This window comes from Hyla sarda, chromosome 1 (genome assembly GCF_029499605.1).
Source record: "Hyla sarda isolate aHylSar1 chromosome 1, aHylSar1.hap1, whole genome shotgun sequence".
In the NCBI taxonomy this organism is placed as follows: domain Eukaryota; kingdom Metazoa; phylum Chordata; class Amphibia; order Anura; family Hylidae; genus Hyla; species Hyla sarda.
This window is the reverse complement of record NC_079189.1, coordinates 222,088,162-222,112,392: the sequence shown is the minus strand read 5'-3', so window position 1 is coordinate 222,112,392 and position 24,231 is coordinate 222,088,162. Positions and strand designations below refer to the sequence as shown.

At 44.1% G+C, this 24,231-nt stretch overlaps 2 protein-coding genes across 2 annotated transcripts in view; one reads left to right on the top strand and one right to left on the bottom strand.

Annotated features, from left to right (window-relative positions):
* SEPTIN11 (septin 11) overlaps positions 1–24,231 on the bottom strand; it is a 201,764-nt gene that overhangs the window by 13,248 nt on the left and 164,285 nt on the right. The gene's annotated exons all lie outside the window — the stretch shown is intronic.
* Positions 1–24,231, top strand: part of CCNI (cyclin I) — a 52,296-nt gene that overhangs the window by 896 nt on the left and 27,169 nt on the right. The window contains exon 2 of the mRNA XM_056568800.1: positions 15,122–15,278. Within this exon, the coding sequence (XP_056424775.1) occupies positions 15,165–15,278 (114 nt within the window). The 5' untranslated portion in view covers positions 15,122–15,164. The remainder of the gene's footprint in view (positions 1–15,121; positions 15,279–24,231) is intronic.

The window sequence follows — 24,231 nt, the reverse complement described above, 5'->3', positions numbered from 1 at the left end:
CCCTATCCTAAGGATAGGGGATAAATTTGAGATCGCGGGGGTCCGACTGCAGGGGCCCCCTGCGATCTCCTGTACGGAGCCCCGACAGCCCGCGGGAAGGGGACGTGTCGACCTCCGCATGAAGCGGCGTCCGACACGCCCCCTCAATACAACTCTATGGCAGAGCCGAAGCGCTGCCTTCGGCAATCTCCAGCTCTGCCATAGAGATGTATTGAGGGGGCGTGTCGGCCGACGCTTCGTGCGGAGGTCGACACCCGCTATCTGGCCGGAGAGCCTGGCCCCCGTACAGAGAGATCGCAGGGGGCCCCAGCGGTCGGACCCCCCACGATCTCAAACTTATCCCCTATCCTTAGGATAGGGGATACGTTTTTCACCACCGGAATACCCCTTTAACCCCTTAAAGCGTACCCATCAGATCCAACAAAATAAAATTTTTTACATTTACTGCGTTCACCATACAGGATCATTAACATTATATTTTGATAGTTCGGAAATTTACGCACGCCGTGATACCAAATATGTTTATAAAAATAAAAAAATAAATTACACTTTTTGGGGGTAAAATTGGAAAAACGGATAATTTTTATTAGGGGAGGGGATTTTAATTTTTTTTTACTTTTTATTTTAACATTTTCGCCTTTTTTATTTTTTTTTATTACACTTTTTATGTCCCCATAGGGGACTATCTATAGCAATCTTTTGATTGATAATACTGTTCAGTGCTATGCATAGGACATAGCACTGATCAGTATTATCGGCTATCTTCTGCTCTGGTCTGCTCTATCTCAGACAAGAGCAGGAGACGCCGGGAGACGGACGGAGGCAGGTGAGGGGACATCCGTCCACCATTACAGGCGATTGGATCGCCGCGGCAGCGCTGCGGGCAATCCTATGATCTATTTTAACATGCGCATTGTGGCAGATGCCGTGATCTGTACTGATCACGGCATCTGAGGGGTTAATGGCGGACATCCGCGCGATCGCGGATGTCGCCCATTACCGGCGGGTCCCCGGCTGCTGATAGCAGCCGTAACCTGGCTTGTATGATGCTCACGGTCATACACAGGACGTAAATGTACTTCCTGGTGCGCAAAGTACCACCAAACCAGGACATACATTTACATTCATGGTCGTTAAGGGGTTAACTTTGATTGGACCCTGGTCAAGCAATTCTTTTGGGCCCCTCACACACAATCGCACACTCAATCTCAATACCTCATCCCCCACATCCCCCGACAAAAAACATATTAATATATTAAAAAACAAAACAAAAAAAAACATATAAAAGCATAGTTCCCTTACATTAGGTAGACAGCATAGTTCCCCCACATTAGGTTGACAGCATAGTTCCCCCACATTAGGTTGACAGCATAGTTCCCCCACATTTGGTAGACAGCATAGTTCCCCCACATTAGGTAGACAGCATAGTTTCCCCACATTAGGTAGACAGCATAGTTTCCCCACATTAGGTAGACAGCATAGTTTCCCCACATTAGGTAGACAGCATAGTTTCTCCACATTAGGTAGACAGCATAGTTTCTCCACATTAGGTAGACAGCATAGTTTCCCCACATTAGGTAGACAGCATAGTTTCCCCACATTAGGTAGACAGCATAGTTTCCCCACATTAGGTAGACAGCATAGTCCCCCCACATTAGGTAGACAGCATAGTCCCCCCACATTAGGTAGACAGCATAGTCCCCCCACATTAGGTAGACAGCATAGTCCCCCCACATTAGGTAGACAGCATAGTCCCCCCCACATTAGGTAGACAGCATAGTCCCCCCCACATTAGGTAGACAGCATAGTCCCCCCCACATTAGGTAGACAGCATAGTTTCCTCACATTAGGTAGACAACATAGTTCTCCCACATTAGGTAGACAGCATAGTTCCCCCACATTAGGTAGACAGCATAGTTCCCCCACATTAGGTAGACAGCATAGTTCCCCCACATTTGGTAGACAGCATAGTTCCCCCACATTTGGTAGACAGCATAGTTCCCCCACATTTGGTAGACGGCATAGTTCCCCCACATTTGGTAGACGGCATAGTTCCCCCACATTTGGTAGACGGCATAGTTCCCCCACATTTGGTAGACGGCATAGTTCCCCCACATTTGGTAGACGGCATAGTTCCCCCACATTTGGTAGACGGCATAGTTTCCTCACATTAGGTACACAGCATTGTTCCCTCACATTAGGTACACAGCATAGTTTCCCCACATTAGGTAGACAGCATAGTTTCCTCACATTAGGTAGACAGCATAGTTTCCTCACATTAGGTAGACAGCATAGTTTTCCCACATTAGGTAGACAGCATAGTTCCCTCACATTAGGTAGACAGCATTGTTTCCCCACATTAGGTAGACAGCATAGTTCCCTCACATTAGGTAGACAGCATTGTTTCCCCACATTAGGTAGACAGCATAGTTTCCCCACATTAGGTAGACAGCATAGTTCCCTCACATTAGGTAGACAGCATTGTTTCCCCACATTAGGTAGACAGCATAGTTTCCCCACATTAGGTAAACAGCATAGTTCCCTCACATTAGGTAGACAGCATTGTTTCCCCACATTAGGTAGACAGCATTGTTTCCCCACATTAGGTAGACAGCATAGTTTCCTCACATTAGGTAGACAGCATAGTTCCCTCACATTAGGTAGACAGCATTGTTTCCCCACATTAGGTAGACAGCATAGTTTCCTCACATTAGGTACACAGCATAGTTTCCCCACATTAGGTAGACAGCATAGTTTCCTCACATTAGGTACACAGCATAGTTTCCCCACATTAGGTACACAGCATAGTTTCCTCACATTAGGTAGACAGCATAGTTTCCTCACATTAGGTAGACAGCATAGTTTCCCCACATTAGGTAGACAGCATAGTTCCCTCTCATTAGGTAGACAGCATAGTTTCCTGAAGCAGAGCATGACCCCCTCCTTTCAGAGACTGGGCCGCAGGGCAATATTCCAACATCATAATGACCCCAAACACCTCTCCAAGTTAGAGTAAAGGTGATTGACTGGCCAAGCATGTCTCCAGACCTAAACGCTATTGAGCATCTGTAGGGCATCCTCAAACAGAATATGGGGAAGCATATGGTCTCTAGCATCCACCAGCTCTGTGATGTCATTATGGAGGAGTGGACGAAGACTACAGTGGCAACTTGTAATGCTCTGGTGAACTCCATGCCCAAGAGGATTAAGGCAGGGCTAGAAAATATTGGTGTCTACACAAAATTTTGGCACTTTGGGCTGAATTTGGACATTTCCACTCAGAAGTGTACTCACTTTTATTGTCAGCCAATATTCTGATTCTGAGATTGTTTTTTCGTGACATATTCTACTTTATTTTGGTGGTAAATTTTCGGCGTTACTTGCGTTCTTTTTTGGTGAAAAATCCCCAAATTTCAAGAAAATTTAGAAAATTTAGCATTTTTCTAACTTTGAAGCTCTCTACTTGTAAGGAAAATGGATATTCCCAATACATTTTATTTTTCTTCACAAATTCAATATGTCCACTTTATGTTGGCATCATAAAATGGACATATTTTTACTTTTTGAAAAAATTAGAGGGCTTCAAAGTAGAGCAGCAATTTTCAAAAATGTCATGAAAATTGCTAAATCTGAAGGGACAGATGTTACATAACTACAACTCCCAGCATGCCTGGGCAGTCTAGGCATGCTGAGAGTTGTAGTTTTGCAACATCTGGAGGGCTACCGTTTGGGCACCACTGTAACAGTGGTCTCCAAACTGTGACCCTCCAGATGTTGCAAAACTACAACTCCCAGCATGCCCAGACAGCCTTTGGCAGTTTGGTTTGGCCTTCCTAGTGGTTGCCACAGTAAAAATAACTTTACTTTCACTTTCATCCCCCCTCCCACCCACCACCGTCGTTTCCCTACCTGAGCCAGGATCTTCAGTCTTCAGCGATGATCAGCAGTTCCCAGGCATCTTCTCCTCCAGGTACCTCCAGGTCATGCTCCGCCCCTCATTGCAAGCCTACAAGAGGGGGAGTGATAGCTATCACCCCCCTCCTGTAGGCTTGCATTGAGGGGCGGAGCGTGACATCACACGGGGTCGGAGGCGTGAAGTCACACGCCGCCGACCCGGTGGTCGCCCGTAATCAGACCCGGAGCGAACACACTCCGGGGACTGATTACAAACGGGGTGCGGCGTGGAAGATCACGGGGTCCCCAGCGGCGGGACTCCGGCGATCAGGCATCTTATCCCCTATCCTTTGGATAGGGGATAAGATGTGTAAGCACCGGAGAACCCCTTAAAAAAATAAAATAAAAAAAGCGTGCAGTTTGTCTCTCCATGCCTAATATCAGATCAGATGGGAAACTATGCCTAGAAGGACACTTTGTTTTAAGATGTTTAAGAGGTTATTTGCTTTTTCCTTTACAGATAAGCTGATCACAAGGTGTGCTGGTGGAACCCTAGTGATCAGCTGTAGGCTGTGGAGGAACACTACCAAAAACAAAGAAAAAATGATGCACAAATAGACAGCATATAGAAGAAAGATTAACAAAATCTTTATTAGATGTATCATCAATTAAAAACAACAATACATATACATAATAAAAACAAGGCACTGAAAGGAACTACAGATGGGTAGGTAAGGGCTGGAACTCGGCGTGGAAACAACAATAAACATAAATATGAGGTCAGAGGGCAATAAGGCATCTAAATAAGATCACACCAGGATAATGCTAAACATCTAAATAAGATCACACCAGGATAATGCTAAACGCAAGCAAGAAGGCATGGAAAAAATAAATGTGAAAGCCAAACCCAGAGACCAAGAAGGAACAAGTATGCCAGACCTTAACTACCAACCCCAACGATCGTTTCGCCACTGAATGGCTTCCTCAGGGGAAACTATGCCTGTATGGAAACTTTGTTTTAAGATGTTTAAGAGGTTATTTGCTTTTTCCTTTACAGATAAGCTGATCACAAGGTGTACTGGTGGAACCCTAGTGATCAGCTGTAGGCTGTGGAGGAACACTGCAGCAAGTTCTCAATTTCCCTGCAGTGCCACTATAGGGGAAATGAATCTGTAATGCACATGCATGCTGTATCCTTCAAAAAGTGAGATGCTTTTTATAGGCAGCTGATGGTATTGCAAACCCCCCCCCCCCCCCCAAAAAAAAAAAAAAAAAAAACACTCCCTCTTTATTAAGGCTGCCTTCACCTCACGATAAAATACCTCGGTGACACAGATACGATTTGTGCACGGACGCATTCACCTCTATAGATGGTACGTACTGAGTGCCTCTGGCTTTGCACTTAGACTGAAATAGATGCTTGACCACTTGGAACACAGAGGCCATTTCCCCTAGACACAATATTCTATTAATAAAAAAGTAGTTTTTTCCCCCCAGATTGAAATGTTTGCTGTTTAAATGTATAGTGTATCATATATTGGACTCTGCTCAGTAAGCTCTGTAGTTTATATGGTACTTTATATTATATGGCCCCAATTCAGAGGAATTGGTGTTTGTTGTAGGCTTTCTAAAGATTCTGTGTGTAGACAGGAATCCAGAGCTGGGACCTGAAAACAATTTCACTCTTGCCCTTATGTCGTGTCTGGTTTTGCTGTTTAAACCTGTTCACGTGAATGGGGATAAAATGCAATACCAGGCACAGCCCATGTACAGGAGTGAAGAATGGTTATAAACCCAGTACTAGCATACCAGGGATCACGGGGGCTCTTCAGGCTGAGTGTATAGCTCTCATTGAGTGCTGTCTATAATTTGATTAAGCATGAAGAAGCATTAAAACATTGCCGCTGTCTAGGCCTCCAAACACATGTCCAGCCAAGACTGGCTGGCGAGCCAATGTGTTCGGAGGCCTGTCGGATTAGGCATGTCGATATTATTTAAGTAACTTTCACCACACTGCTGTTGTGCCCCGGCCTTAAACAGCCATTAGGCTCTTTTTTCCCCCCAGCCTTTAACCCCTTAAGGACCCAGCCATTTTACACCTTAGGACCCGGCCATTTTTTGCACATCTGACCACTGTCACTTTAAACATTAATAACTCTGGAATGCTTTTAGTTATCATTCTGATTCTGAGATTGTTTTTTCGTGACATATTCTACTTTAACATAGTGGTAAAATTTTGTGGTACCTTGCATCCTTTCTTGGTGAAAAATCCCCAAATTTGATGAAAAATTAGAAAATTTAGCATTTTTCTAACTTTGAAGCTTTCTGATTGTAAGGAAAATGGATATTCCAAATATTATTTTTTTATTCACATATACAATATGTCTACTTTATGTTTGCATCATAAAATTGATGTGTTTTTACTTTTAAAAAACATCAGAGGGCTTCAAAGTTCAGCAGCAATTTTCCAATTTTTCACAAAATTTTCAAACTCACTATTTTTCAGGGACCAGTTCAGGTTTGAAGTGGATTTGAAGGGTCTTCATATTAGAAATACCCCATAAAAGACCCCATTATAGCACCCCCCAAAGTATTCAAAATGAAATTCAGTCAGCATTTTAACCCTTTAGGTGTTTCACAGGAATAGCAGCAAAGTGAAGGAGAAAATTCACAATCTTAATTTTTTACACTCGCATTTTCTTGTAGACCCAATTTTAGAATTTTTACAAGGGGTAAAAGGAGAAAATTTATACTTATATTTGTAGCCCAATTTCTCTCGAGTAACCACATACCTCATATGTCTATGTAAAGTGTACGGTGGGCGCAGTAGAGGGCTCAGAAGCGAAGGAGCGACAAGGGGATTTTGGAGAGTACGTTTTTCAGAAATAGTTTTTGGGGGGCATGTTGCATTTAGGAAGCCCCTATGGTGCCAGAACAGCAAAAAAAAAAACACATGGCATACCATTTTGGAAACTAGACCCCTTGAGGAACGTAAAAAGGAATTAAGTGAGCCTTAAATGTGTTTCCCCCCAAATAGCAGAAAATACCTCCCAAAATTTGTAACCCCATCTCTTCCGAGTATGGAGGTACCCCATAAGTTGACCTGAAGTGCAGTACGGGCGAACTACAATGCTCAGAAGAGAAGGAGTCATATTTGGCTTTTTGAGAGCAAATTTTGCTCGGGGGCATGTCGCATTTAGGAAGCCCCTATGGTGCCAGGACAGCAAAACAAAAAACACATGGCATACCATTTTGGAAACTAGACCCCTTGAGGAACGTAACAAGTAGTTAAGTGAGCCTTAATACCCCACAGGGGTTTCACAACTTTTGCATACGTAAAAAAAAATAATAATAATTTCACTAAAATGTGTGTTGCCCCCCCCCCAAATTTCACATTTATGCAAGGGTTAATAGCAGAAAATACCCCCCAAAATTTGTAACCCCATCTCTTCTGAGTATGGAGGTACCCCATAAGTGGACCTGAAGTGCACTACGGGCGAACTACAATGCTCAGAAGAGAAGGAGTCATATTTGGCTTTTTGAGAGCAAATTTTGCTTGGGGGGCATGTCGCATTTAGGAAGCCCCTTTGGTGCCAGGACAGCAAAATAACCTCCACATGGCATACCATTTTGGAAACTAGACCCCTTGAGGAATGTAACAAGGGGTACAGTGAGCATTTACCCACCACTGGTGTCTGTCAGATCTTTGGAACAGTGGGCTGTACAAATTTTTTTATTTGCACAGCCCATTGTTCCAAAGATCTGTCAGACACCAGTGGGGTGTAAATTCTCACTGCACCCCTCATTACATTCCGTGAGGGGTGTAGTTTCCGAAATGGGGTTACATGTGGGTTTTTTTTTTTTGCGTTTGTCAAAACCGCTGTAAAAATCAGCCACCCCTGTGTAAAACACCTCAAATGTACATGGTGCACTCTCCCTTCTGGGCCTTGTTGTGCGCCCCAGAGCACTTTGCGCCCACATATGGGGTATCTCCGTAGTCAGGAGAAACTGCATTACACATTTTGGGGGGCTTTTTTCCCTTTTACCTCTTGTCAAAATGAAAAGTATGGGGAAACACCAGCATGTTAGTGTAAAAAATTTATTTTTTTACACTAACATGCTGGTGTAAACCCCAACTTCACCTTTTCATAAGGGGTTAAAGGAGAAAAAGCCCCCCAAAATTTGTTAAGCAATTTCTCCCGAGTACGGCGATACCACATATGTGACCCTAAAATACGGCAGGGCTCCGAAGTGAGAGAGCGCCATGTGCATTTGAGGCCTGAATTAGGGATTTGCATAGGGGTGGACATAGGGGTATTCTATGCCAGTGATTCCCAAACAGGGTGCCTCCAGCTGTTGCAAAACTCCCAGCATCCCTGGACAGTCAACGGCTGTCCGGCAATACTGGGAGTTGTTGTTTTGCAACAGCTGGAGGCTCCATTTTGGAAACAGTGGCGTATCAGACGTTTTTCATTTTTATTGGGGAGGGGGGCTGTGTAGGGGTATGTGTATATGTAGTGTTTTTTACTTATTTTATTTTATGTTAGTGTAGTGTAGTGTAGTGTTTTCAGGGTACAGTCGGGCGGGGGATTACAGCGAGTTTCCCGCTGCGAGTTTGAGCTGCCTCGCAAAATTTGCTGCATCGCAAACTTGCAGCCTGATACTCACTGTAAGCCCCCTGCCCATGTGTGAATTCACGGGGGGGGGGGGGGGGGGGTTCCAGCTGTTGCAAAACTACAACTCCCAGCATGCACAGTCTATCAGTGCATGCTGGTAGTTATAGTTCTGCAACAGCTGGAGGCACACGGGTTGGGAAACACTGAGTTAGGAAACAGACAATGTCTCCCAACCAGTGTGTTTCCAGTTGTTGCAAAACCACAACTCCCAAATATTCTCAGGCATGCTGGAAGTAGTAGTTCATCGACATCTGTAGAGCCAGATGTTGCCGAACTACAACTCCCAGCATGCTTGGAGTTGTAGTTTTGCAACATCTGCAGGACTACACTTTGCAGACCATTAATACAGTGGTTCCCAATCTGTGCCCTTCCAGATGTTGCAAAACTACAACTCCCAGTATGCCAAAACTGTCCAGGCATGCTGGGAGTTGTAGTTCTGCAACATCTGAAGGGCCAGATGTTACAGAACTACAACTCCCAGCATGCCTGGACAGTAAGGGCATGCTGAGGATGTGTAGTTTTGCAACATCTGGAAGGGCACAGTGGTCTCCAAACTGTGGACTTCCAGATGTTGCAAAATTGCAACTCCCAGCATGCCCAGACGCCAAGGGCTGTCTAGGCATGCTGGGAGTTGTAGTATACAGGGTCCCATTACAGCAATGCATGTCGCTTTACGGCGACGTGCATTGCTGTAAAGGGCCCGACCGTGGCTGAAGATCCACTCACCTGTCGCCGCCGCCGTCTTCATCGCCGGGATCCGGGTCTTCAGGGACGAGGTAAGTACCGGGGCCGGTCCCCAGCACTCCCCCCGCCGCGTCCTCCGGTCTTCCTCCCGTCCTCTCCGGACTTCCAGGGGCCGGGCAGGGCGGGAGGAAGTAACCGCCCCCCCCCCCCCTTGCGATTGGTCGGTTAGCTAACTGAAGAATCGCAGGGTACGCTCCTATACTTTAGCATGGTCCTGGCTGTCTGTGACAGCCGGGATCATGCAAAATTACCGGGCGGTCGGGTCCCAGAGACCCGATCAGCCCGGTATCGCCGCAGAACGCTGTTGCGATTTCAGCCCCCCTACATGGCCCCCCTCGGCGTTTGCCCTGGATGCCTGCTGAACGATTTCAGCAGGCATCCGGTTCCGATCTCTGCCCGGCGCGCGGCGGAGACCGGAATGACTCAGGACGTATGCATAAGTCCTGGGTCGTTAAGTACCAGGGTCCCAAGACGTATGCATACGTCTTGGGTCCTGAACAGGTTAACGGATGTTATCAGGATGGGTTACAATGGGCAATAACGGGTCCCGATGTAACCCGGATCCTTCGGGTGCCATTATTTTGCAGCAGGAGTAGCGGGAGAAAAAGATGGCGCTGTATTTTTCCTCCAGCTATTCCCCCTGCTCCCCCCAATGGCTGTCACGCTGCTGTGTCCTAACGGCAGTGTGAAAGAAGCCTTAGACAACCCTATTGTTTCCGAGCATAAAAGCTGTCACCAGAGCTGTTTGTCTGTGACTTAAACAGGGGTGTGGAAATAAAGAAATAAAAAACATATTTTCTGGCGTATAAGATGACCCCCCAACTATTACAGTTAAAATATAGAGTTTGGGATATACTCTCTGTATAAGACTACCCCTCTACCTCGATTTAAAGTACCTTACCAGTGATTGGCTGGTTGTTTTATACAAAGCCTGCTTGGATTGGTCAGCTCTCCCTGCCTGCCCAGTCCTCCTTGTCTCCAAGACTATCAGAGTGGCCTCTTTCACCCATCTGGCCCGCCCTTGTATCCTATTACCGTACCTCCTTCTCCGCCTCTCTGATCTTGCAAATGCGCACCAGTGCCACCTGTCAGATTTCACACATGCGCACCTGCGCCACCTCTCAGATCTCGCACATTCTCGCCTGTGCCGCCTCAGATCTCATACATGCGCCCCACTTCACTGCAGTCCTCAGGGGCGAGATCTGAGAGGCAGAGAAAGAGGTACAGTAATAGGATACATACAAGGGCGGGCCGGACGGGTGAAAGATGTGTGTTTTTCTGGCACAGTGCCGCTCTCTCTCTATCCATACCCCCGGAGCCCCGCTCTATCTCTATTAGAGCTGCACGATATGGGAAAAATGTGCGATTGCGATTATGGGCCTAAATATTGCAATTTCAATATGCGATGCGATATAATCCCCCCATTTCATGTCCAATCTGCTCCATTTCACATCTTTCCTCCTATTTTATGCCCACCGCCCATTTCACATCTCACGTAATTTTTATCTCCCCCTGTCACATTCTCCCCCTATGTCACATTACCCTGTTACATTCTCCCCCTCCCCCATGTCACATTCTTCCCCAATGTCACAATCTCCTCCCCCAGTAGGTAGCTTTTTGTACTGCAGTAATAAACTGGGTTTCCCAGGCAGTTTTCAAATCTTCCGCAGGATCCGGGATGTTTGCAGCTGAAAAAGACCTTTCCCCATCAGCCAATCACTGGCTTGACACGTGACACCGCTGCAGCCAGTGATTGGCTGAAAAGGCAAAGGTCCTACTGCTTGTATGGAGAAGAACGGAGACACCGGCCTTTGGCTGTCCAGGCATGCTGGGAGTTGTAGTTTTGCAACAAATGGAGGCACCCTGCTGGTTGGGAAACACTGACTTTTAAGTATTTAAATTTGTTTTTACCTGCTCTCCGCCTACAGCAGCACACGGGTACCGGCCTGAGCAGATAATCCGGTGGGCCGTATTGCTATATCGCAAAAAGTGCGATTCTATTTCTTTTGCGATATATCGTGCAGCCCTTATCTCTATCCATACCCCGGGCGTCCCAGCCGACTGCAACATCCGCCTTATAAGACGACACCGGGCTTAGAAGATGACCCCTGACTTTTGCGAACATTTTCCTGGGTTAAAAAGTTGTCCTATATGCCGGAAAATACTTGTACTTGTCCAAGGGAGCACAATCTACTTGTCCCTCATGACAATCCACTTGTCCTGGTACACAAAATAATTTCAACCAAAATAGTATATAAATAAGCTTGGGGGAGATTTATCAAAACTTGTCCAGAGGAAAAGTTGCTAAGTTGGCAACCTATCAGATCGCTTCTTTCATTTTTGAAAAGGCCTGTGAAAAAAGAAAGAAATTATCTGATTGGTTGCTATGGGCAACTCAGCAACTTTTCCTCTAGACATGTTTGGCTAATTCTCCCTCAAGGACTTTCTTAATAAAAACTTAATAGGCAGACCTAAAAATCCTTTAACTCCTTAAGAACTGGGCTAATTTTCGTCTCGTGCTTTCGTTTTTCTTCTTCACCCTATAATGGCCATATTTCTTTTATTTTTCCATCTAAAAGACCTATATGAGGGCTTGTTTTTTGCAAGACCAATTTTACTTTTTAATGACACCTTTCATTTTTACATATCCTATGCTCCAAAACAAAAACACATTTGAAATTGAAAACAAAAATGCAACTTTGCACATTTGGGGGATTTCCTTTTTTACGGTATTCACCTTGTGATCAAACTAAAATGTTATTTTGGACAATTACGGACACGGTGTTACCAAATATGTTTATTTGTAGTATGTTTACATGTTTTCTATTTGGGAAAAGGGGGTGATTTAAACTTTTACTATGAAAGAGGGTTACCACCAGCAACCTTGTCTGCCAAATCAGTTCCACATTGCACCTGTTCCAAAAAAACTTGCTGTATGTTTTAATTATTTAATTTTTATGCTTTGGCAACACAGTTTCTCAATAGTTTTGGATGTACAATTATTGCTGCAGTGTTTTATAAGTCACTAAACTAGATTATCTGATTGTGGTATTTCTTACTCAGCCTAAAATTTAAGGTGCTATAACACGGGCCCAGCAAACCAAAGGCCCTACGATCATCTGATGAACGAGTAAACTCTTGTTTGTTGGTTGATTGCAATTTTTTTGTGGATGCCAAAATCATTGTTTGTTTAATGGTAAACAGGGAATGTGCTACTCACACTAATGGAAGTGGACAGCCACACAAATATACTCCTATGGCTGTTCATGCCTGACAATTGGCCTGTTATAGTGTATGTCCGGTTTCTATTGGAAATTATTGAATACAAAGCCGGAAATGGATTTGAAAAGAGAAGTCTTTCTTTAATATGTGAATTCGGGTAGAAAAACAGACATGGTGCACATCTACAATCTTGTATAATGATCTGATCGCTTCTCAGCATAATATCAAAAACTAACAGGTTGTTAGTATACATTTTTGATCAAAAAGTACAAGCCCACTCGCCACGTCAAGGCCACCTATCCAGAGTGGGTCCCTAACGTCCCTAGCATAAAATGGCGCAGCACCAGGCGGCGACCACCTCCGCCGCGACACCAATGCCCACAGGGGGGAACGACCCACTGGCAGAGCGGCCCCAATGCCACTCAAACCAGTCTATGGGCCGCACCCCCCCCCCCGCAGACACGGCGCCACGGCAGTAACGGACACCGCACAGCACCACACCAGTGGTGTCCATCATTGATGATCTTTTCCTGGCTTTGTATTCTATAAACCTGAACATGTAAACACACCCGTAACAGCTACCGTATGTAAAAGGGTCCTTAAAGCACAACTGTCATGAGGTTTGGGGCATGTAATCTAACCACAGTGTGTGTATAGTGTGTAGAATATGTCTCCACCCTTACTTGTATCCCTCTTATTACAGCTTTTATTATCCCAAAAAACACTTTTATTTGCAGCTACTGTCAGTCGGATAGGTGTGGCCAGGGGTTCGCTATGCCCCGGGACCGCCTATCCCCTGTACACCAACGCTGGGACCGCTGTGTGATTGACGCACAGGTCCCAGCGCATGCGCTGCTTATCTTTCATATGTGAGCACTGCCAGATATTACTTTACACAGCGAGCGCTCTGTTTGACACCTCCATGCGCCCAGGCAATACTAGAGGCAGAGAATGAGCGCTCTCTGCCTCTAATGAATGTAGAAGCTCCCAGCACTTCTCCCGAATGGAAAAAAAGGAAGAGAAGGACAGGCACTGTCCAGGCGCATGGAGGCATCACACAGTGGGAGTGAGCACTCGCTCTGTAAAGTATTGTTGGTTGGCGCTCACATATGAAAGATAAGCAGCGCATGTGCTGGGACCTGTGCGTCAATCACACAGCGGTCCCAGCGCTGGTGTACAGGGGATAGGCGTATACACGGGGCATAGTAAACCCCTAGCCACGCATATCTGACTGTCAGTGTCTGCAAATAAGTGTTTTTTGTGATAATAAAAGCTGTAATAAGAGGGATACAAGTAAAGCTGGATACATATTCTACACACCATACACACACTGTGGTTAGGTTATATGCCCCAAACCTCATGATAGTATCGCTTTAAAGGGGTACTCCGCTGCTCAGCGTTTTGGAACAAAATGTTCCGAACGCTGGAGCCGGTGCCGGGAGCTCGTGATGTCGTAGCCCCGGGAGCGTGGATTCCAAGGCCGGATTAATTTGGCCGGAATTCCAGATATTTCAATCGTTTGCAGAATCTATGTGGAATTTGTGCAAAATTCATGGGGAATTTCCACATAATTCCACGGTGCATGGAAAAAGGGTGCCTTTTTCAATATAAAGTTACATTTTGTGCGAATTCCGCACAAAATTCACACAAAATATGCATTTAGTGCAGCAAAAAAAAAGGCCTCATTGACTCCGTAGACAAATTCCGCAAAAAATATGAGACATGGCTTATATTTTTGCGTAATGTGGATTTTTAGCTGCAGAACGTCTGCAGTGAAAATTCTGCTGTGTGAATGGGACTACATATTGAAGTGATTTGGCTTTAAAAACATGCTGAATTTCCATGCAGATTTCAATGCGGAAATCCATGCAGAAATTCTGCTGTGTGAACAATTCAGCCTTAGACAGTGCAGGACTTTCTATAGGGTCTCTACACATGAAAAGTCTTATATTTCAGTTTGTAATTTTTTTTTTTTATACTTATGTAATTTTAGCAATCTAGCATATCCGGTAACTTCCACCATTTGGCAGCAGATACATGTTACAGTATATGTCCTCAAACAGTTGCATTTCCATATATAAACTGATAACCTTCTGTATACAAGTTTTTGCTGTAGCAATCCTGATGAATATTTGTTTTAAAAGGTTATGGAGACCAGATTTGTAGAACATATACAGGGTTTACATAATACAACTGGCAAACCCTGTCTGATAATGATGACTTTATGCAGTGGAGTTAGCAGCTGGACACTATATGGCTGACAGCCTAAAATGACTTACCTAATGAAACTAGTTGCTATACGTCATTTATACCCAATGGTTATTACCTAATGCAATTTACAGTAGTCGCATCACAGCAAAACTTACAGGTAACATTTATACAGTAAATGTGTATGGTATTAATAGTAAGGTATGGTGATTCCCTTAAAAAATTATTCTTTAATTTACAGTCGACAATGTCCTATCATCTCATTGTAGTCACATAATAAGTGACATCGCCCTATTCTATCTGACTGTAATTATTTAAATTTTTTTGCTTTGGTTTTTGATGTTTGCTCAAAAAATTCTATGTCTTCTCTTTTACAGGTAGCTGTATCCGGTTGGGTGGCAGGCGTATCCACGGGGTACCATGAAGTACTCTGGACCCCTGGAGAGCCAGAGACTGTCCTTTCTGTTAGAAAGGGCAGTCTCTAGAGAAGCCCAGATGTGGAAGGTGTATGTGCATAAGACACCAGCCAATCAGGTACTTATTTTTGTTTTCTTAAACCTGAATAATTTTCTCAGTTATCTATACATATATTTATTATTTATAATGTATTATTGTCTGTGTAGGAAATGTATCAATATAGTGTGTTTTTAGCTTCTAAGGCTCCTTTCACACTATGAGCATTCATCCGTTATTAAACATCTGTTTTCTGTGTAAAAACTGATGTGTAATGGATTAAATAACGGGTGCTAACGGCTGAATAAAGTCCATCAATATAATGGGCATATTCATCCGTTAAGACCCGTTATAACATCCCTCATGTACGGCATTTTTAACACCTCTGCCAACAGACTCCCACAGCCGGGATTACTACTACTCCCATCATGGAACAGACTTGTTTCCATGATGGGAGTAGTAATTCCCCTGGTGTGGGAGTCTGCAGATAAACATAGAAACATAGAATGTTTCGGCAGATAAGAACCATTCGGCCCATCTAGTCTGCCCAATAATCTGAATCCTATCAATAGTCCCTGGTCCTATATGAAGGATAGCCTTATGCTTATCCCATGCATGTTTAAACTCCTTCACTGTATTTGCAGCGACCACTTCTGCAGGAAGGCTATTCCATGCATCCACTACTCTCTCAGTAAAGTAATACTTCCTGATATTACTTTTAAACCTTTGCCCATCTAATTTAAAACTATGTCCTCTTGTGGTAGTTTTTCTTCTTTTAAATATGCTCTCCTCCTTTACCATGTTGATTCCCTTTATGTATTTAAAAGTCTCTATCATATCCCCTCTGTCTCTTCTTTCTTCCAAGCTATACATGTTAGGGTCCTTTAACCTTTCCTGGAAATTATTATCCTGCAATCCATGTACTAGTTTAGTAGCTCTCCTTTGAACTCTCTCTTGAGTATCTATATCCTTCTGGAGATACGGCCTCCAGTACTGCGCACAATACTCCAAGTGAGGTCTCACCAGTGTTCTGTACAGCGGCATGACACTTCTCTCTTTCTACTGCTTATACCTCTCCCTGTACATCCAAGCATTCTGCTAGCATTTCCTGCTGCTCTATTACATTGTCTTCCTACCTTTTAAGTCTTCTGAAATAATTACTCCTAAATCCCTTTCCTCAGATACTGAGATCAGGGCTGTGTCAAATAATCTATATTTTGCCTGAGGGTTTTTACGCCCCAGGTGCATTATCTTGCACTTATCCAAATTAAATTTCAGTTGCCAGAGTTCTGACCATTCTTCTAGTTTGCCTAAATCCTTTTCCATTTGGCGGATCCCTCCAGGAACATCAACCCTGTTACATATATTTGTGTCATCAGCAAAAAGACATACCTTACCATCGAGACCTTCTGTAATATCGCTAATGAAGATATTAAACAATATTGGTCCCAGTACAGATCCCTGAGGTACCCCACTGGTGACAAGACCTTGCTCTGAATATTCTCCATTGACTACAACCCTCTGTTGTCTGTTACTCAGCCACTGCCTAATCCACTCAACAATATTGGAGTCCAAGCTCAATGACTGTAGTTTATTGATAAGTCTTCTATGTGGGACAGTGTCAAAAGCCTTACTAAAATCTAGATATGCAATGTCTACTGCCCCTCCGCCATCTATTATTTTAGTGACCCAGTCAAAAAAATCATTAAGATTTGTTTGACATGATCTCCCTGAAGTAAACCCATGTTGTTTTTCATCTTGCAATCCATGGGATTTTAGATGTTCCACAATCCTATACTTTAGTAGGGTTTCCATTAATTTCCCCACTATTGATGTCAGACTTACTGGCCTATAGTTGCTTGATTCCTCCTTACTACCTTTCTTGTGAATGGGCCTGGGGAGGCTACATTAGTGTTTGTACTACTACCCCCATCATGGAACAGACTCTGTTCCATGATGGGGGTTGTAGTACAGGGGCTGAGGGATTGATCACATCGGGTCTCACTACTGAGACCTAATATAACTAGAAGTTATTAAGCTGGGGAGCTGGCAGCATGCTGTGCTCCCCTGTGATATATCGTGTGTTTTTACTTTCATTTTTAAATCCCCCTTGGGGAGCCCTGAATGGCCAGTACCGAGGAGCCATTCAGGGCTCTCCACAGGGTTTTTAAAATTAACATTGTGAGTGGCCGAGGGGGTCATATGTATATCAAAAGCACTGTGTAGGGCAAGATATATAGCGCTGCAGGGGAGGGGGGCAGACATATAGCCTATATATCTAGTCCCCCAGCGCAGTCATAATATGGCTCCCACAGCGCATTAATAAAGATATGACCCCCGCCAGCGCATTTATAAATATATACCCCGGCTGGCGCATTTATAAATATAACACCCCCCCCCCCCCCCCCCGCCAACACATTTATAATGTGCCCCCCGCAGCGCATTTCTCATATTATGCCACCACAGCGCTATATGTGATGAAAAGTATTTCTATCAGCAGCGCATAGTACCAGCAGCCGGCCGGCCCAATGATGCTGATACAATACTTTTCATACACAACGCTGCAGGGGCATATGCATATAGAAGAGCTTGGGGGGGGAGTACAGACATATAGCGTTATCTGCCCCCCCACAGCACTTCCATATACATATGCCACCGCAGCGCTATGAATGAAAAGTATTTCTATCAGCATCTTCGGGCCTGTCAGCTGCTGATAGAAATACTTTTTATAGCGCTGCTGTGGCATAATATGAGAAATTCGCAGGGGGACACATAAAAATGTGCCGGTGGGGGGGTATATATATATATATATATATATATATATATATGCGCCGACGGGGGTCATATCTTTATTAATGTGCTGTGGGGGGCATATTATAAATATTATAAAATAGATATATAGGCTATGTGTTTGCACCCCCCCCCCCCACAGCGCTTTTAATATACATATGGCCCCCCGCTGCCACTCACAATGTTCATTTTAAAAACCCAGCGGAGAGCCCTGAATGGCTCCTCGGTACCAAAAATGAAAGTAAAAACACACTATACATCGCAGGGGAGCGCAGCGTGCCGCTCTCTCCCCTGCTTAATAACTTCTGATCGCATGGGGTCTCAGAAGTGAGACCCTGTGCGATCAATTCCTTAGCCCCTGTTCCATGATGGGAGTAGTAGTAGTCCCTCAGCACTGCAGGAGTCTGTTGATGTCACCTCTTCTGAGCATGCTCAGAAGTAATAACGGATATTCTAAACCAGGTGCAAACGGATGACATAAAGACTCATCCATTTGCCATAGACTTCAATGTTTAAAGAGTACCTGTCATCATCTAAACTTTCCCTGATCCCCCTTCCCATCTGTCCCCTTCTCTAACTATGCCTATCCCTGTGTTTATTGAGGTTTAAAATGCTGTGGAAATACCTTTTTTTTATCCCTCTTCATTAGCTCAGGAGCACTTTCTTTCTGAGGGGTGGAAGCAGGCGGGTCCCGGCAGGCATGATGTCACATGAAGCTTGGCTGGGACTCTGCTTCTGCCAGTCTTCCTGTATGCTGCTCTCCCTCTGCAGCAGTTTTTCCCAACCAGGGCACCTCCAGCTGTTGCAAAACTACAACTCCCAGCATGCCCAGACAGCCAACAGCTGTCCAGACATGCTGGGAGTTGTAGTTTTGCAACAGCTGGAGGCACCCTGGTTGGGAAACACTGCTCTGCAGTGTGCATACAGACTAAGTACAAGTGAGGGACGGCATCCTCTGTCTCTCTCTCCTGTGTCTCTCTGCACTAAAAAGTCAATGCTGAGAACCAGGGGCTGAGGGAGCAATTACAGAGGCAGTAATTAAGATGAATGTCGGGGGGGGGGGGGGGCACAGAGCAGGGAGTGCAGTGAGTGCAATGTATAAGATAACGTGTGGTGAGGGGCAGGGAGAACACAGAGCAGGGGGGAGGGGGAGGTGACTGGCTGTTATATGAGAGGCATGTGTAGGCTTGTAGCTCACAGGCTGGGAGCGAGTCCTGAGCTGAGAATACTGAACTTCCGGTGGAAGGTCCAGAACCCTTTCAGCATTAGTCCTAAAAGCTGTATACTTACTATGAAAAGCATAGGATGCTGCTTGCAGACCAGGCATAGAAGAGTGACCCCTAGTGGCCAAAAGTATAAAATGAAAAAACTGGTATAAATATTAATATTTTTTAATGAAGATATATTACAATATCTCTTCATTAATGATTATGAACAACATATTAAAAGTTTTTGTTGGTGACAGGTACTCTTTAAAATTTACCCGTTTCTTGTGACGGAAGAAAAATTAGTGCATGTGCTGTTTTCTCTTCTGTCACAAATAATGTCCGCTATAGGCTAGAATGAGATTTTGTAACGGACGTTTAACATCTGTTTTTAAGGCTTTTCTAACAGATGTTTATAACAAATCTTTTAACGGATTAACTTTATAGTGTGAAAGGGGCCTAAGAATGACAGACATTCTAAAAACAGAGCTATATCAGATGAATTAGAATAAAGGTCAAAATCATATCACTACTACCATAAAAAAATCTATATTTAGCACCTTTTAATTAATTATTGTAGGTCAATAGAAGTAGAGAGCACATCAATATATTAATTCTGAAAGATGCTAAGGTTTGTGTAGGTACAGATCTGTAAAAAATGCTAAAATAAATAAGCAATGTTATGCTATAAGTAATGGTAAGTAACATTTGTTTAAAGTGAAATAATGCCAGCACCCATGTTGTCGCATACCACATATCAGGACCAAATTGGGACTGAAATTCAGCCCTAGCATTTGAAAGCGCACAGCCCCATCATCCTTGTGGTGAATGTGTCTGCTTGTTGCTGATTGGTTGTATATTACATTCAGAATATAAACTGCTGTACATTGCACTCCACAATGACACTTCTCATGAGAGGAGACCGGGACATGGATGTAATAGATACCCCCATTGCCTCTATTAAAGCGTACCTTTCAGATCCCAAATATATACCTAATCCTGACCACCTACATCTAATGGCTCTATCACCTATATTTACCTATAAATATCTCTTTTTGTTAGCACAGTGTTAGAAATCCTCTCAGAGGAAGAGGGCGTATCCCTCCCTTGTGGTGGTGGGAGGTGATTGTGTCTGCCCGTGCAGCCTTGTCTATGAGTCATGGACAAGCCTGATGCTGCTGCAGGACTGGTTAGTGTTCCAGTAGGTTTGGGGACCCCTAGTGGTGGGATTTTCAGGAGCCGTTTTCTTATTAAATATTCAAACATTTTTAAACAACCATTTTACAAAACATCTTTAATTTTTATCCATAAAAACATATAAAACGTCGACTAACTGTGCCCAATTAACTTTAATCATAAACAGGAAACCATCTCCAAGAAAACATACCAGTAGGTCAGTTTAGCTTTTGCCTTTCAGTGTTTGACAATGAGGCCCTGGCTATAAGGGTCCCAGGTCTATTGGCTGGTCTTGCAGAAATGGAGGCTATGCTCCGCATGGCCCACAAAACTACTGCCAGCCTGCTTGTTTCTATTATTACTACCACATGCAATGAAAAGTGCTATATATGGCCTCTCTCCTTTCCTATCACATTAATGGAGAAATCTCCTCTATCAGTGACAGTGCCTCCATGATGATGTGAAGACAGTATCAAGTGCTACTACCCTGCTGTGCACAACATCTGCTTGAAGGCAGCTAAAAGGAGGCTTCAGTTATATATAGCACCAATGCGGAGGTAGAATATTTAGCAGCCCTCCTCTAAGGTTGGGGAACTTTACTACCATCGGAGTTCCTATATATCCTGTTGATGCTCCGAGGTGACTGTAATTCACAAAACCTGTCTACATGGGCCACTAAGAAACCACTTTCTTCCAAATAGTCCTGGCGCAAAAGTGTCTGTAGTTATTAGGTCCCTGTCCCGGGCCACTTAGGTAGCATGAGTAGTAACAGGTTTACAAGTAGTAACAAAATGGTTGTTGCACTTACTCCAACTTTGGCACCATATATTTGGTCTGCTACCCCCTTTCGCCCACTTGTCATTTGCTAGAAATGGCAGATGGGCCGTCAGACCCTGCCACATATTTAATGCTGAGATATAAAAATATAAAGTATGCAATAAAATAACAGCAAATCACAGTTATGGATCCTGCACTTCCAGTAATGTTGAGTCTCTATATAAAGAACCAGTACATTTGCAAAGACAGCATGGGAAACTCCATGGGTGTTTTTTTGCAATTCTATGTTTTTATAGCTCCTCAATAAAGATTATTTTATTATTGATCCATCTCCATGGTTTGTTGTATGCCAATAGCTGTAAGACAAGGCTTTTTTCTGTTGCACCCAATATGTTGGTGGTCTTCACAGAAGAGTGTTGAGCAGTAATCGTGTTTACAGTCTTTCATTGCTACAACAATAGAGTTGTTTAATGACAGCACAATAGACATTGTGCATAAGCATAGGGTAATGTTGTACAGTTGCAATAATAATAATAAAGGGCCACACAAAGCATTTAGGCTATTATTGCAACTTTATATATTCATGTTACAAGTACTTTGCTTTTTCATTTATGGATTTCTAAAAATTGTCCCAAAAAGTACTAAGGCTATTTCAAGCTGCCATTTTGTAGCCTTCAAATGACGTTTCCAAGAGGCTTACTAACTGGAGGAATTTATAATTCAGTTTTATTGAAAGTTCTAGACAGTTTATTATACAGTAGTTTAGGTAATGGCTGTGGATTCTTTAATAAAATTATTAGTTTTTTTGTTTTAACATTGTAGTTTGCAGATCTTCGAGTTTAGATGTGCTCATACCTGCCCCATTGAGTCACGTAAAGTGCTGGATTGTACAGCACAGTTTGCTGCATTACATGGGAGTCTTGAGACTAGAATGCAGATTTGTTCATTGAGTCTTTCAAGCTAGAAAAATGTTAATTCCGTAAAAAAAGAACAAAGGAGGACAAAGGAGAAGGCTTTTACACAATGACGTTTATTACTAGGTGCCTCTCCACAACTTATCACAAAAACAGCCTTGAATATACATTTACAAATACCAACTCAAGAAACAAGTTTAAAGTGCTTGCCTTTAGGCATGTAACACTACAGTAGACACTTCTGTTTACATCACTATTCACTGACATGTGGGTTGCTCCACTGACTGTGACTGCTCTGTGCCATTGTGACCTTGCTATCTACTCACCTTCTTGCCTGCTATGCTGTTTGAGTGACTGCTCTGGGCCTTTCATCATCATCCATGCACTATACCTGCTACACATTTATAACCTCAGATCCAGTAGACAGCCCAGGGCTGTATAACCGCTCTGTATCCATTTTGTGACATCACATCCAGTCACACCAGTGTCTACCACCTCAATTGTGAGACGGTGCTGTACTCTCTTTGTCCCGAAGACAGTACAGCCCTGTCTCACAGTGTAAGGGCATGAGTATCCGTTGACACCTAGTGTGACTGCATGGTGCATCAATAAGAACCTGTGTTTTGCAGCAAAGACTGGGAGAAATGAGTGGAGAAGGAGGAACTAATGTCAGAAGGTTTTTATTTTACAGATGTGGGCTCCTTTTATGCACACGTTCACCTTGTACATTGTCTTTTTGCAGAAGTTCACAATTGACTAACTATATTAATTATGGTCATGCAGCATAATCCATGTAGTTGCCCTCCTTCCTAACCTCTGTTCTCTGTCTGATCATGTGATCTTTACTTAGTTCCTAATTCTGCTTGTTTTATATTTGTAAAAAGGAGTATGAAAAGCTAAAATTCATCAGCCCACATGCGGCGACTGAACCGGACACCTACATTTTCTTTTTTTTTTTTTTTTAAGTAGTTTTTCATTTTAACCTCCCTAGCGGTATGATTCAGTCTGGAAATTTGTACCAAAAGCGGTACAATTTTTTGCATTGAAATTCCACATCTCCCCCCCCCCCCGTCACATTCCCCCTCCCTTGTCACATTTCCCCCCCCCCCCATATCACATTCTCCCCCTCCTTGTCACATTCCCCCCCCCTGTCACATTCTCCCCCCCCCTGTCACATTCATCCCCCCTGTCACATTCTCCCCCCTTGTTACACTCTCCCCCCCCCGTCACATTCATCCCCCCCTGTCACATTCCCCCCCTTGTTACATTCTCCCCCCTCCATGTTACATTCCACTTCCCCCCTGTCACATCCCCCCTGTCACATCCCCCCTTTGTCACATTCCTCCCCCCTGTCACATCCCCCCCTCTTGTCACATTCCCCCCTCTGTCACATTCCCCCCCCCCCCCCTTGTTACATTCCCCCCTCTGTCACCTTGTCTTGTCCTGCAGCAGAATACACTAGGTTTGCCGGGCAGATTTCAAACCTAGTGTATTTGCTGCAGAACAAGCCCTTTCCCCTTCAGCCAATCACAGACTTTACACCACTGCGGCCTGTGATTGGCTGAAAAGGGAAAGGTCCTGTAAGATGAATAGAGCAGGGACCAGAGCGCACGGAGGGGAACGACATCTGCAGGGACCGGGATTAGGTGAGCAAAAGGTTTTTTTATTTTCTTCCTTTTTACTTTTACACTTAGTTCAGGGTTTTTCTACCAGGGGGCCTCCAGCTGTTGTGAAACTACTGCTCCCAGCATGCCCGGACAGCCTTTGGCTGTCCGGGCATGCTGAGAGTTGTAGTTTTGCAACATCTGGAGGCCCCCTGGTTGAGAAACACTGACTTTTAGTATATGTCTTTACCTGCTCTGGCCGGCCCCCGCCACGGGAGCCGACCCGAGCAGATAATCACATATTTTCCCGGGGGCTGCATCACTACATCGCAAAAATCGCGATTCGATTGCTTTTGCGATATACTGTGCAGCCCGCACAGCAACTCTGCAATTCTACCCCGAGCGTGACTCGGGGTTACCGCTTCTAGCAGTGAAAATTAACCCCGAGTCACGCTCGGGAATACCGCTAGGCTGGTTAATGAACAAACATTTCCAACAAGGTAAACATAAACAACAGCCTCTGTAGGTCCCAGAGACCAACTCCACCATAATGACAGGGAGCAATATA